General features: G+C 50.0%; 1 protein-coding gene across 1 annotated transcript in view; it reads left to right on the top strand.

Annotated features, from left to right (window-relative positions):
- Positions 1 to 15,075, top strand: part of RHPN2 (rhophilin Rho GTPase binding protein 2) — a 63,168-nt gene that overhangs the window by 32,668 nt on the left and 15,425 nt on the right. The window contains exons 5-10 of the mRNA XM_008257269.4: positions 7,047 to 7,124; positions 7,496 to 7,620; positions 9,455 to 9,621; positions 12,614 to 12,801; positions 13,185 to 13,341; positions 14,928 to 15,047. Of these exons, the coding sequence (XP_008255491.1) occupies positions 7,047 to 7,124; positions 7,496 to 7,620; positions 9,455 to 9,621; positions 12,614 to 12,801; positions 13,185 to 13,341; positions 14,928 to 15,047 (835 nt within the window). The remainder of the gene's footprint in view (positions 1 to 7,046; positions 7,125 to 7,495; positions 7,621 to 9,454; positions 9,622 to 12,613; positions 12,802 to 13,184; positions 13,342 to 14,927; positions 15,048 to 15,075) is intronic.

The raw sequence follows: 15,075 nt of genomic DNA, 5'->3' as shown, positions 1-15,075 counted from the left end.
CATGAGCGACCAGGATTAAACTCCTGGCTCCCAGCTTTGGTACCAGCCTGAGGGACCATTGCAGGCATTTGGGGAGTGAACCAGTGGATGGGGGCTCTGTCTGCCTCTCTGCCTCTCAGATAAATACATTTTTTAAAAATAAGACTAGTTTCTATAGGCATCTTGTTCATTGACTCACCTTGGACTAACCTAGAAAAGAAAGTTACCATAGCATTTTGGCTACGACAAAATTGATCCTGTGAAAACAGTACTTTGAAAGCTCCTGCACTTGACTTCCATCCACTCTGACGCAGACAATGAGTCGCCTGCCACGAGTGAGCCATCCACCCAGGGCAGTGGATGGATGTTTTCACTGCTGCTTTGTTTAAATCCTGGTCCTGGCCGCTCTGAGTTTGGGGTTTATTTCGGAGTGCTAGAAGGGAAGTTGGTAATTCTGCGGGGCTCAGGTTCACCAGTGAGCTGCTTCTCAGGATAGAAGGAAATTCAGGGGCAGCAGCCTCCTGCTGCCTCCCCAGGCTGCCTGGACTCGCAAATCCCCATGTCTACAGAGATCAGCATCTACAGATGCTGTTGCAAAGTAGTTTCTTGCAAATTTAGTTTGTCTGTTGCTTGGTGCTGGAGCCACAAGAATGCAGGGGACTCTCTTGGAGAAACCCAGGAATTTTATGGACATCCGTAAGGAACCAAATAGGTCACATGATGAATTCCACATAAAAGCAGGTGAAAAAAAAAAAAATCACATGTTGTGGGCATGGCCAACTGCTATTCAGCTGGGGCTGCCAACCATGTCCTTGTAGCCTAAAAGGGACACCACAGATGTCAATCATAGAAAAAGGAGAGTGTTTGGGGACTTCGGTTTTCTCCCTTCCACATCTGTGCCTGAAGAGCAGTGCACACCGGCGCCGCAGATGTGGTTCCGCTGGCTTAATTAGGACGGTGTGATATGTAGCAGTCAGGGCCGCTTCACTAAAAAGCACCATCAAGTTTAATTCCCTTCCTAGAAATCTAAAGTTTTGTTTTGTACTGATTTTATTTTTTTAAAGATTTTTTAAATTATTTATTTGAAAGAGTTACAGAGAGGTCTTCTATCTGCTGGATCACTCCCCATATGGCTGAAGTTGGTGGAACTGAGCCCATCTGAAGCCAGGAGCTTCCTCTAGGTCTTCCACACGGGTGCAGGGGCCCAAGCACTTGGGCCATCCTCTGCTGCTTTCCCAGGCACATTAGCAGGGATCTGGATCAGAAGTGGAGCAGCCGGGACTCAAATTGGCACCCATATGGGATGCCAGCGCTGCAGGCCAGGTTTTTAACATGTTGCAGCCCCTGTACTGATTTGATTTTAAATAAAGCCTTATTTTCTCTGACTGGGAACATCCTGATAGAACATTCTGGAAGGACCATGGCACATAGACTCATCCCTTCTGTAACTTGCTCAATGTTCTCTCTTGGGGTGCACCGTCCCCACCCCTGCTGTAGTTCGGATATGATTTGTTTCCCCAATGGTTTTAGTGCTGGAAGCTTGGTCCCCAGCATGGTGGTGTTGGGAGGTGGTGGGGCCTTTAAGAGGTAGGGCTGGTAGGAGGGCCTTGGAAGGGAGCGGATTAATGTAGTTCTGTTGAAGGGAGGTTGTTGTCAAAGAGCAAGCCTTGGCTTCCTGTCTTGCCCTGTGACCCCTCTCACCCTCACATGTGCTCCCACTGTGAGGTCATTGTTCCTGAGGTCCTCACCAGAGCCCAGCCCGTGCCAGTGCCCCAGTGCTGTGTCCTTGAACCTGCAAAGCTCTGAACCAAATAAACCCTTTTCTTTGTAAGTTACTCAGCTGCAGGTATTTCCTTATAGCAGGGGTAAGGCCTGCCTTGGGAAGGGACTGTGAGTGCTGGGTGGCAACTGCTGCTGCCCCATCCCCCTCCTCCATCGCAGGCTCCTGCTGCATGGCCAGGATTAGGGGAGGGGGCACAGCAGCTCAGGAGGAGAGGGGAGGGAGCCCTTTCCTGCTGGCTCTTCAGTGCCCACCTTTCCTGGGTTCCATAGCTGCTTCACCCCCTTGACCCTCCAGCTCTGGGGTTCCAGTGGCTCTGGGGTATTTTGCACCATAATCACCCCTTCTTAAACACACATCAATTGTACCATATATGTGCCCCCTCCATCCTACCTAGACCTGTTGGACAGGCCAACTCTTCTCCATTTATGTTGGGAAACTACTGAACGTATCGACTACAACCTCTGAGTCCTGGACATTATCCCATTTCACAGCTTGGGCAGCTGAGGCTCAGCACAGCCAGGTGACCTGTCCAAGGCCCCAGGGCCAGTCCATGGCAGAGTGGGATCTGACAGCTGCCTTCCTGTTGGGCCATCACTGGCTTGCGTTACCTGCCTGGTTCTCACATCTGTGTAAGCCTATTTCTGATCCATAGCTGGTTCCACCGTGAAGCCATTTCTCACCGTTGTACAGTCCATAGCTACTCCCATTGTGTTCTCACCATTGTATCCCTGTGAGTTTTCACACCAAGTAGAGCAAGCCTCTTTTGGTACTGTGTGCTGTTCTAAATGTTCTTGGCTTTGGTCCCATGTTTTTGCTTCCATAGTTTGCAAAATTCCCCCTGAAACAGTACTTTTGGGCTTTGGCAGAAATTGTGTGTGATGGCACAGCATTGCATCTTTACAGTTATTGCACATCTTCATCTGTGAATGCATTTCCAATTGTGGAGGCCAACAAATGGCGAGTTTTTTTTTTTTTTAAGATTTTATTTATTTATTTGAGAGGTAGAGCTACAGACAGAGAGAGGGAGAGTCAGAGAGGTCTTCCGTCGCTGGTTCACTTCCCAAATGGCCACAATAGCCAGAGCTGAGCCAATCCAAAGCCAGGACCCAGGAGCTTCTTCCGGGTTTCCCACGCAGGTGCAGGTGCCCAAGGACTAGGGCCATTTTCTACTGCTTTTCCAGGCTGCAGCAGAGAACTGGATCAGAAGAGGAGTAGCTGGGACTCGATCCAGCACCCATATGGGCTGCCAGCACCGCAGGCAGAGGATTAGCCCACTGCGCCACAGTGCCACCCCTAAATGGCGAGTTTCATGGGGACAGGGCCATGCCTGTCTTTTCTGACAGTGATTTAATGAGTAAATGAAAGAATGAAATAACTTAGATAAAGCTGAAGAGATGTCTGCTTAGTTAATGTTCATAATCCCGGGCATATTGTACTTCTGTTGGCTATTGTCAAAGTGACTGTTTCTCTTATATTTTTCTGATTATTGACTTTTGTTACTACTGACTTATATATCAACTTTTTGGCCACTTTATTTGAGCTTAGTAATTTTTCCATTGACTTCCTTTGGTTTTGTAAGCATATTTATTTTGTCAAAAAATGTTATTTTGTTCCTTTCTGATGTTTGTGCTCTTTTTCTAATTTGCTAGCTAGAGATCATTCAGAATTATGCTAAATACTAGTAGTGGTGGTAGATAGCCTTATTTTTTATCCTACTAAGTAGATTTCACATATCCTGTAAGTTTCAAAAGCTAGGAACACATTTATAATTTTCAGAAAATTTTCTTCTATGAAATACATAGTTTGTTTTAATTTCTTATTTTAAGTGTAATTTCTCCCCTTTTGAGAAATTTTTGCCAAATTTCATTTGAAGTAGAAGTTGGTAGGACATCTGCTCACCCCTTCACACTGCTCCCGGGGGTGCCAGGGAGGGTGGAGCCCAAGTGGACTCTGACCTTCAGGCTATCCTCACCTTAATTAGCATCACTGATTAACACAGTAGCCTTTAGAAGCCATTGCAGATGTTACAAATGGCCATTATGTTAGTGGAAGAGCTGATTCCAGACATCATCACTCTGAGACATCAAGGAAATCTGCAACAGCATCATAAAACCATAAGGAAGCCTTGTGTTAAACATGAGCAGATCAAAGACCATGAGGAACTTGTGCACTTCCCTGGGCCCAGCGAGACAGTGTCTAGGGACTTGTCCCCAGGGGCTAGTCAGAGGCGTGCGCCAAGGGTGGTCATTGGGATGGTGTCTGACGTTATAAAACCCTGGGAACCACCACAGGTCTTTTCACAGGTGTGTCCAGTGTATTTGTTGATTGCATGAGCTGTATACTCATTACATTGGAGGATTATAGAGCCATTAAAAGTTGGTCATGTTCTAGACTATTTTATGGCATAGGTTTGATACACTGCTAGGTTTTTAAAAAAAAAACATGAAAGTCGTTAAGTAAAGACTTGATTTTTGTCAACAAGGCTGTGTGTGAGTATGTGTGAGTTGGTGAGTGTATCTGTGTCTGTGTGAGTGTGTATGTGTGAGTGTGTGTGTGTGTTTCTACAAAGCAGAAGGCGCTTTACTGTGCACAGCGTGTAGATGCTTGCAGGCACTTGGGGAAACATAACTGAACCACTGTCTAGTACAGAACCATTCTAAAAAAAGAGACATTTTTTTAATTTTTTTGTAAAGATTTTATTTATTTGGTTTTTTTTGAGAGGTAGAGTTACAGATGGAGTGACAGAGAGAGGGGTCTTCCATCCGCTGGTTCACTCCCCACATGGCTGCAGTGCTGGCTTTGAGCCAATCCGAAGCCAAGAGCCAGGAACTTCTTCCGTGTCTCCCACACGGGTGCACGGACCCAAGGAATTGGACCATCTTCTGTTTTCCCAGACCATAGCAAAGAGCTAGATCGGAAGAGGAGCAGCTAGGACATAAACCAGCTCCCATATGGAATTCCAGTGCCACTAAGCCATAGTGCTGGCTCCTAAAAGGGCCATTCTTGATGCCTGCTATACTATTACAATACTGCCACCTTAGTGGTTGAGGATCCTTAACCTGAACACCTGAAGTGCTGCAAGCTCTAACTTGCTGAGCATGGATACGATGCCGCAGGTGGAAAATTCCATACCCTGAAACTTTGTTTAATGCACAAAATTATTTAAAATATTATATATAGTTTGTGTGTACAGGGACCTTTGCAAATGCTTGTGGAGGGGTGGGCTTTGGGCACAGAGGTTAAGACATTTGGGGTGCCCACATCCTGAACTGGAGCACCTGGGCCCGTCTGGCTCCGGTTCCAGTTCCAGCTTCCTGATACCGTGCTCCCTAAGAGGAAGCAGGGGATGGCTCAAGTAATTGGGTCTCTGCCACCCACATGGGAGACCCAGGTTCAGTTCCCGACTCCTAGCTTCAGCCTGGCCCAGCCTTGGGAGTGTTGTGGGCATTTGGGGGAAGAAAGCGCTTAATCACAGATTCTCTGCCTTTCAAATAAAATGAAAATAAGGAAATGTTTTAATGGACATCACAAGAAAATAAACTAAGCAGTATATAGCTCATTAAAAAGAAAAGTTTATGAAGCAACTAGAATTAAAGGTTTCTTGTGGTGTAAAATTTTTTTGAAAGCCATGCATACTTTTTTTATAATTAGCATTTTCCACGAATTTTTGATCTTCCCTTGTATACATGGCTTTTGCAATGTTCAACATCAAAATAATCTGCATTCCATTTTCCATAAACTTAAAAAAAATGTTTTGCCTTTTATTAGAAGGGTGGACACAGAGAGGTATTCCATCTAGCCCACAATAGCCAAGGCTGGGCCAGGCCAAAGCCAGGAGCCCAGAACTCCATCTGGGTGTCCCATGTACATGGCAGGGGTCCAGCTACTCTAGCTGTCACGTGCTGCCTCTCAAAGTGTGCATTAGAAGTGGGAATCAGGAGTGGGCCTGAGACTTGAACCCAGGCACTCCAATTCAGGCTTCCCAAGGGTGTCTTAACTTCTGTGCCAAACATCTACCCCTTATGAGAGCTTTCTGAAGTACTCTCATGCAAGATGCAAATAAAACCAAATGAATTTTGTGTTTAGAGTTGGGTCCCATCCCCAGCATATCTCATTGCATGTATGCAAATATTCCAAAACCTGGAAAAGAAAATCTGAAAGCTAGAACACTTCTGGCCCCAAGCATTTGGCGGAAGGGCTACTCAGCCTATGTACCATGTAACTTAATTATCAGTTATGCCTATTACTGTTCTCTGTTCTGATGAGAATAGAAGCCCTGTGTGGGAGGGAGCTCTGTGCAGTGCCCACTGGTTTGTTGGTGAATGATACAATGAACTCTCAGAGTGGTTCTGACCCAGTTAAGGCTTAGGGATTTTACTGGGGTGTTGCATTTGTGGGGATGCCCAGAGCTGCTCTCACGAAAGTTCCAATCACAGACGCTGAGGTGGCATTGTCCCTACAGTGGTCCCCAGACTCAAGTTTCCTTTGCTAGAAAGACCCTATGCCTGGGTGCTGAGGACAACCCAAAATGTAAAGGTCTTAGCCCCCGAGTGACTGTGATGTTGGCCAGAGTTATTTGAGGTTTCCCGTTGCAACAATATTTTAAAATAGGAAGTAGCATAAATTTCCTTTTCACTAAGGCAACAAATGCCATATTTGTAAATCTAAATGGACAAAATATTAAGAAAACAAATCCTCCCACTCTGAAAGTCACAGTCTTTCCTGAGTTTTTCTGTATCCTGCATTTTTTCTTTTTTAAAACAAGGTCACAGGTGGAGCTGGTATTGTGGGATAGTGGGTTAAGCTGCCGCCTGCAGTGGCAGCATCCCATAGGGGCACCTGTTCGAATCCTGGCTGTTCGATTTCCAATCCAGCTCCCGATAACATGCCTGGGAGAGCAGTGGAGGATGGCCCAGGTGCTTGGGCCCCTGCATCCACATGGGAGATTTCTGGAGGAGGCTCTTCTGACTTCAGCCTGGCCCAGCCCTAGCTGTTGTGGCCTTTTGGGGAGTGAGCCAGTGAATGAAAGACCTCTCTCTCTCTGTGTCTCTCTCTCTCTCTCTCTGTTTCTCTCTAGTTTGGGGAGTGAGCCAGTGAATGAAAGACCTCTCTCTCTCTCTCTCTCTCTCTCTGTGTGTGTGTGTGTCTCCCTCTCTGTCTCTCTCTAACTGCATTTCAAATAAAAAAAAAATTTTTTTAAAAAAAGAGGGTCATGGTATACATAAAACTCTTACCTGCCTGCTTATGGCTGAATCACATCTTACCGTGTCTCATTTTCTCCAAGGATTTCATCCTGGAGCACTACAGTGAAGACAGCTATCTGTATGAAGATGAGATCGCAGACCTTATGGATCTGAGACAGGTACGTTCTTGTGTGCAGTAGGAGAGGGGGCGGGAGGGGCGGCTGCTGCTCCTGCTCCATCTTCAGAGTACCCCCGTGGCAGCAGACTTGGGCTCTCACAGCACTGAGGATGGTTGGTGGTGAGGGGGAGGGGCTGTTAGACTCACTCCTTCCACCTGCTGTGGGAGAAAACCACAGAACGGGAGAGACCTGCTCACCCGGAGGTATAGGGCCAAGTTCCAGGAATCCTGGCTTCATCCCAAGCTCTTTCCATCCCTCCCAGCGCTTATGGCGCACATACCACAGAAAGAGCCAGAGAGGCCTGCTTGTGGGTGCACGGCTGGGCCGGCTGCTCTGTGCCCCTCTGCTCACCCCCTCGGCGGTTCTTCCAGGCTTGTCGAACCCCCAGCCGGGATGAGGCTGGGGTGGAGCTGCTCATGACCTACTTCATCCAGCTGGGATTTGTGGAGAGCCGGTTCTTCCCGCCCACCCGCCAGATGGGGCTTCTGTTTACCTGGTAGGTACCTGAGGCCTGCCTGGGTGCTTGCCCGCGTCAGCCATTGGGGGGGGGGGGGGGTCTGTGCAGCCCAGTGTGCCTTCTGCACGGCAGCACCCTCTTTCCTACATAACCTGGTGTAGCAGCAGCGTTCGGAATGGGGGCAGGAAATCCATGTTTATGGCTCCAACAGAGCGAGGCCCCTTGCTTCTCAGCACGAGGGCCAGGGAGAGGCGGCGTTCCTTCCTGATCGTGCCGGCGCTGGGGAGACACCAGGCAGGGCTCTGGGTGGAATGAACAAGGAGGCAGGTTTCAGTGCCAGGTGGGGATCGGGTTTTGTCCCAGTGTGCAGGCAGCAAGCAGAATTAGCCCAGATTTTAACAGCGGAGGCTGGACATCTGACTTCCTCTCGACAGCTGAGAATTGCCAGGATGAGTGTTGTCTCGTAGCCTTGGAGGAGCTGTGTCTCTCTTCTTAGGAGCGGGAAGGACAGGGAGGGGGCTGACGGGGGGCTTTTCTCTTTGTCCGGAAGTAGGAAGAAGCTCCCTGCCTGCTCCTGGTTCACATGTGGTCTTAAAAACTGTGACTTCAGGCAGAACTACAAAGGGCTGGCACTGGCTTAGGTTTCATTTAGGAGAAGTCTTGTGTGTATATTTAGCAGACACTATTGTTTAAGAGAAGTCTTAGGTTCACAGAAAAATCGAGTGGAGACTGTCAATTTCCCACGTATCCCCCGGCCCCATGTGCATTCAGCCCCCCCAACCCGCCGCCATGGCCCTCCGTTCATTACAGTTGGTAAACTTGCCTTGCCAGGCTGTGGTTGCCTGCAGTCCATGGCTTACCCTGGACTAGGGGTACTCGAGAAGGCCCTGGAATATGCCTGTTGGGAAAGAACTGTGCATGGACTTTAAGCCAAAGTAACCCTAGGAAGATTTATTTATGTGTTTGAAATGCAGTTAGAATCTTCCACCTGCTGGTTCACTGAGAGAGAGAGAGAGAGAGAGAGAGAGAGATCGAGAGAGAGATCTTCCACCTGCTGGTTCACTGCCCAAAGGGCTGCAACAGCAAGGGCTCAACCAGGAGCTAGGAACTCAGTCTGGGTCTCCCATGTGGGTGCAGGGGCCCGAGCACTTGGGCCATCTTCATCTGCCTTCCCAGGCACATTAGCAGGGAGCTGGATTGGAAGTGGAGCAGCTGGGACTCGAACCGGTGCTCCCATGTGGGATGTTGGCATTGCAGGCAGCGGCTTAGCCCCCTGCGCTACATTGCTGGCCCCTACACTTACCTTTTCATCCCATTTTTAAAGGACCCGCATGCATTCTGTGGTTTTTGGCAAATGTATGCGGATTCGTATCCAGAGTTGTGGTCTCACACGTAGCAGCTCTGCCCTAGAGTCCTCTGGCTCTGCCAGTTCCTCCCTCCCTTCCCCCTCCCTATGGCAACCACTGATCTTTTCACTCTCTCCATGGTTTTGCCTTTTCCAGAATGCCACATAGTTGGATTCGTACAGTAGGTGGCCTTTTCAGACGACTTCTCTCACTTAGTCATGTGTGTTTGATTTCTCCCACGTCTTTCCGTGGATCGCCAGCTCATTCCTTCCTAGTGCCGAGTGGTCCTGCGTTGTCTGGGTGTATCATGGTGTGTTTCTCCAGTCACCTGCTGCAGGATGTTGTGATCATTTGTGTGTGTGACTGGGGGTGGGGTGGGGCAGCTGTTCATTCTGTGTGCTCATCACTTTGGGAGTAAAAGCCTCATTGCATGTGCATCTCTGGACTTCATTCGGCAAATGAGTTCTGTCCGTGTTCACGCCTAAAAGTCATCAGTGTCCTCACGGCACGTGTCTTGCGGTGGACAGGTACGACTCCCTCACCGGGGTTCCGGTCAGCCAGCAGAACCTGCAGCTGGAGAAGGCCAGCATCCTGTTCAACGTGGGGGCGCTCTACACCCAGATCGGGACCCGCTGCAATCGGCAGACGCAGGCCGGGCTGGAGAGCGCCGTGGACGCCTTCCAGAGAGCCGCAGGTGTGTGTCTGCAGGGGCCCCTGGACAGAGCCCTGCCCCGCCAGGCGGCAACAGCGTGCCTCAGCTGAAGAGGGGGTGTGGGTGCTCCCTAGGGGTCCTCAGAAGGCTGAGAGCTCCAGCCCAGTCTCCAGCACTGGGGTGGTATCCCCCCCCCCGCCCAGCCTCGAGTCATGGCTGAAGCTGTGTGGGCGTGGCCTGGTCCTGTCTTGGTGAGTGGCCCCAGGATTGTCCACCGTGCTGAAGAACAGAGTAAATCTTCCCAAATAGTGAAAATGAAATGTCAACTTTTTTCTCTTCTTCTTTTTAAAGATTTATGTATTTGAAAGGCAGAGTTAGAGAGAGAGATCTTTCATCCGCTGGTTCACTCCCGAAGTGGCCTTGGAGCGGGGATGATCCGAAGCCAGGAGCCAGGAGCTTCTTCCGGGTCTCCCATGTGGGTGCAGGGTCCCAAGGATTTGGGCCATCCTCCATTGCTTTCCCGGGTGCATTAGCAGGGAGCTAGATTGGAAGCAAAGCAGCAGGGACTTGAACAGGTACCAATATGGAATGCCGGCACTGCAGACGGTGGTTTAACCTGCTGTGCCACAGTGTTGGCTCCTTTTTCTTTTTTTAAAGTTTACTCTACTTATTTGAAAAGCAGAGTGTCAGAGAATTGGGGACAGACAGAGAGAAAAACATCTTCCATTTGCTGGTTCACTTCCCAAATGGTCATAATAACTGGAGGTGAGCCAGGCTGAAGAAACCAGGAGCCTGGAACTCCATCCTGGTCTCCCACATGGGTGGCAGGGGCCCAAATACTCGGGCCATCTTCTGCTGTTTTCCCAGGCACATGAGTGGGGAGCTGGATCGGAGGTGAAGCAGCCAGGACTGGAATCATGGCTGCGATATTGGATTGCTGGCATCACAGGTGCTGCTGGCACAATGCCGGCCCCAGCTTTCTCTTTTTTACTGGATACACCTGACCAGGACATGTTACTGTCCATGCCTTTAGGTCACGCTCATTCTGCCAAGCTCACCAGCCTCGGCTCCGTGTTCTTTCAAGTGATGTAGACAGGAGGGTGCCTAACAGGAGGGTGTTGTCTATTTCTGGGATTTCCAAATACTTTCTCCACCTCAGCCATTTGTTTTTTCTTTCCTCTGGTAGGAAGCAAACGCAGGAAGGAAGAGAAAATCAGCTTAGCATCCACCCATAGAGGACAGGGATTGCCAGACCTGGTGGAGTGGGCAACCCTGCATGTGTGGCCAAAGGGACAGTGTTGCTTTCTGCTGGCAAGGCCTTGTCTAGGGACAAACTCAGAGCATAGGGCATGGGGCAAGAGCAGCAGCACAGTACAGACTGTAGCCTGACCCACAGGTGGACCCCACAGCCTCTGGCCTTCTGTGTTGTTCTTTGTTGTTATGCTTTGGGGTGGAATTATCACCCCCCACACACACACACACATAGAACCTTCTGGATGCTCCCTTGGCTGTGCAAGCCTGTGAAGGACTTCATAAAATGTCTTGTGTTAAGTGATGGTTCTGGAGCGGCCGTTTAGCCTAGTAGTTAGGATGCCCACACCCCATATCCAGGTGCCTGGCTTCCATTCCTGGCTCCAGCTTCCAACCACGGCAGACCCTGGGAAACAGTGGAGATGGCTCAAATCACTGGGTTCCCACCACCCTCATGGGGGATGTGGATTGTGTCCCTGGCTCCTGGCTCTGGCCCTAGCCCAGAGTTGTGGGCATTTGGGGAGTAAACCAATTGATGAGGGCTTTCTGCTGTCTGTCTCACGCTCTCTTTTTCTCCCTCTTTCTGCCTCTTGATTTTAAAGAAACAGTGGTCCCTTAGGCTGAAATGCTGTGCTAAGAAGCCATGTGGCATTTCTTTCACTGTGAATCTTTTTCTGGACTTGTCTGTCTTTCTGGGGAGTCTCAAGCACACACCCTTAGTGACCTGCCTCCAGGAGTACAAAGCTGCAGACAGGGAAGCTTAAGAAGAGAGGAGAGGCTGAGGGAGCCCTGAGGGGAGTGAACGGCCTTCTGTGGGGCCACGAAACCTGAGGAACCAGCTGGATGGGATTCATGGGGCAGATTCTGTTTCAGCTCCAGACTGATTGTCAGTCGATGCAGTGAATTTCCCAAAGCATAGGAAAGGCAGCCAAGGGCCACGGCTTGCACATTTCCAGTGGAGGGGGCCGGATTGGTCTTTCCTGGGCTCCTGGGGAACAGCCTCCTGGGAGCCCCTTGGTCTTTGTCTGGTTTCTACTTTTCCCTCCGTTGGATGAGTGCCTGGTCCTAGATGAAATTTCTCAGACTTGTCCCAGGTGAGACAGGGACAGGAGGCAGGCTGGATTCCTTACTTGTTACAGATATGTTTTGCAAGAGAATCCAATTTATTATTATTGTGGTAAAATGTATCTAACATAAAATTACCATTTTACCCATTTTTTAAGTATGCATTTCAGTAGCCATAAGCATTTTCCTGTGGTTATGCAACCAGCACTACCGTCTGTCTTCAGAACTTCTCATCATAGGAACTCTGTTCTCCTTCAACAATAACCCCATTTTCACCTTCCCCCAGCTCCTGGTACCTCTAGTGTACTTTGTCTCTGTGAATTTGCTATTCCAGGTATGTCATTGCAGTGGAATCATACATGTGTCCTTTTATGATCGTCCTGTTCCACTGAGCATGATGTCTTCATTCGTGTCTTAGTGTGTCAGGCTTTCCTTCCTTTTTCAGACAGAAAAATACTCCATTGTGTGCTAGACCATCCATCCATCAGTCGGTGGACATTGGGTTTTCTTCCCACCCTTTGGCTGTTGTGGATAAGGCCGCTCTGAGCAGCCGTCTGCTGTCCCTGCTTGCAGTTCTTAGGGTTTCCGTAGGAGCGGACTGGCCTTTGAGACAGCCCAGGACACCAGTTGTACGTCTTTGTGTCTGTCATGCTCTCTATAGCAGCACAGTGACATAATGATCACCAACCTAATAAGTACACACTGTTTGCAATTTTAGGGGTTTTAAACTACCTGAAAGAGACGTTTACGCATACCCCGAGTTATGACATGAGCCCTGCCATGCTCAGCGTGCTGCTCAAAATGATGCTTGCGCAGGCCCAGGAGTGCGTGTTTGAGAAAACCAGCCTTCCCGGCATCCGCAACGAGTTCTTTGCACTGGTGAAGGTGGCTCAGGAAGCAGCCAAGGTGAGGACTCCCTGGATCTGCGGTTTCTGGAGGCCAGTGGGATGTGTTGGTGCAGGTGCCCTAGTAGCAGCAGGGGCTTCCCTGGCCACAGTTCGCCCCAGCCGGGGCCGCTGGCCTGCGTTTTCTTGGCAAGTGTCGGAGTTTGCCATATGGATCGTTGCTTCCATCGGCAGCTTAGCCTAAAACCAGTCTGATGCCAGTTGCCTGAGCCCTCTGCTAACTCTGACACCTGACAGCACGAGGAGTCTCTTAGAAGCGCTCCCAGGTTGTGGAGTGGCCTCAGGCAGAGGCTGCCGCCTGGGAGAAAGGGCCCCGGTCCTGCAGTTGGGTGTGTGAGGGCCCCTGCACCGGGCTCGCCGTCCCCAGCGTCCTTTCTGTTTCAGGTGGGAGAGGTGTACCAGCAGCTGCACGCGGCCATGAGCCAGGCGCCCGTGAAAGAGAACGTCCCCTACTCCTGGGCCAGCGTGGCGCGGGTGAAGGCCCACCACTATGGGGCACTGGCCCACTACTTTACTGCCACCCTGCTCATGGACCACCAGCGTAAGACTTGGGGACTGGGGGTGCTGGGGCTTGGTTGGGTTGTGGTCTGCCTGTTGCGGGAAGATCCTAGGCTGAGTGGGAGTGGCCTGCTTGCCCTGGCAATGCTCACAGCTGGGAGCACACGCTGACCCAGGCAGCTATCCCACAGGCCAGGGTGAGCTGAGAGCTCACAGGGGCGGAGGTGGTGTTAATTCTGCCGGGGACCAAACAGGTGACTTTTCACCTGGATTCTAGAACCTAAAGGGGTGCAAAAAACTCAGGAATCAAAGCCAGCAGCATTTTAAGGTAATATTTTACATGAATCAAAGCTAATGCATAGAATCTGTGATGGTCAAAATTTTAAATAAAGACAGGAATCTTACATATCTGTGCTGAGCCCTATTGGAGCCCGAGGCAAGAAGTAATTTTGATGTTTATTCATCACAGGGTTTTTTTTTTGGCATTTATTTTGATATATATTTTAAGTTGCATTAAAATATTGCTAAGTTTTTTGGCATCTGGTTACAATGTTGATCCCTGGGATAAGTGCCTCTCTGGTCTTTGCACTTGTACGGGCCCTCGTCTAGGGATCGGGTGAGATTTGGGGTATAATTAGTGCTAATCACAGCAGCCACAGAGTAATTAAGACTCTGGAGCCACACTGCTTGCATTTGAAGCTGTGTGACCTTGGACCGGTTGAGTAGCTGCTCCGTGCCTCACTTCCCGCATCTGCAAAATGGGGATAAGAGGAAGACCTGCCTCGCAGGAAAGAACCAGCGTGCAAAGCTGAAGAGTGCCTTATGTTGGCTTTCTGAAAGTGAGAGCCACAGTTCCTGGGACTGTAGCATCTTCCAGGCAAGATAAATAAAGGTGTTCAAAAAGCTTGTGGAAATGCATATGATGAAGAACACTGTGCATGGATTCCAGATTTTTTTTTGCTCCAAGATAGGATCGTGAATTCCAGTTTGCCTTGAGCTTTTTGAAGTATCCTCCAGTGCAAACAAATGGGAGTGTAGTGCTTGGTGATTGCTGTAGAGACACAAAGGAAGCAGTTGGGCCCCGACTGTGTGGTCATGGATGGTGTCTCAGAGGCAGTGGCATTTGGCCTGGACTTCCAGCTCAGCACGGTGGGGAAGAAGAGCTAAGAGCAGGCATGGGGTCCAAGCGTGAGAACAGAGCTGAAGCCATTGGGTAATGGCTTGGTGAGGTTGCAGAGGGGGCTACGCACCAGGAAAGCTGCAGAGAGGGGCTATCCTTGAAATTGTGGAGGCCACGAGAGGCCCTCAGGCTGGGCAGTGACGGAGCTAGGGCTATGCTGAGAGGTTCTGAGCAGTGGGGGACTTGGAGGAGGTAAGCGCGTGGGGCTTGGGGCCACATCCTGCACCCCTGGAGTGTGTCCGGCCCTGAGTGAGCAGGGGCTGGGACCTGGATTGCTGAGCTGTGTCCAGGGGCAGAAGGCAAACAGGTTATCCTGAATGTGTGGTGAAAAATGAGACAAACTCAGAGATGCGGGTGAAAGAGAAATCTCTAAGTGGGTCTCCGGCACCATCTTCAGAGGCCACGGCCACAGCCACGGGAGGGGATTTAACCTGTGGCTCTTGTCTTAGTGAAGCCTGGCGCGGATGAGGACCACCAGGAGAAGTGCCTGTCCCAGCTGTACCACCACATGCCAGAGGGACTCACGCCCTTGGCCACGCTGAAAAACGACCAGCAGCGCCAGCAGCTGGGTATGTGTGGGCCCTGCTCCAGAGCTAT

The sequence above is a fragment of the Oryctolagus cuniculus genome, chromosome 18 (genome assembly GCF_964237555.1).
Source record: "Oryctolagus cuniculus chromosome 18, mOryCun1.1, whole genome shotgun sequence".
Classification (NCBI taxonomy): Eukaryota; Metazoa; Chordata; class Mammalia; order Lagomorpha; family Leporidae; genus Oryctolagus; species Oryctolagus cuniculus.
The sequence above is the reverse complement of the archived record's forward strand: the minus strand, read 5'-3'. Positions and strand labels throughout refer to the sequence as shown.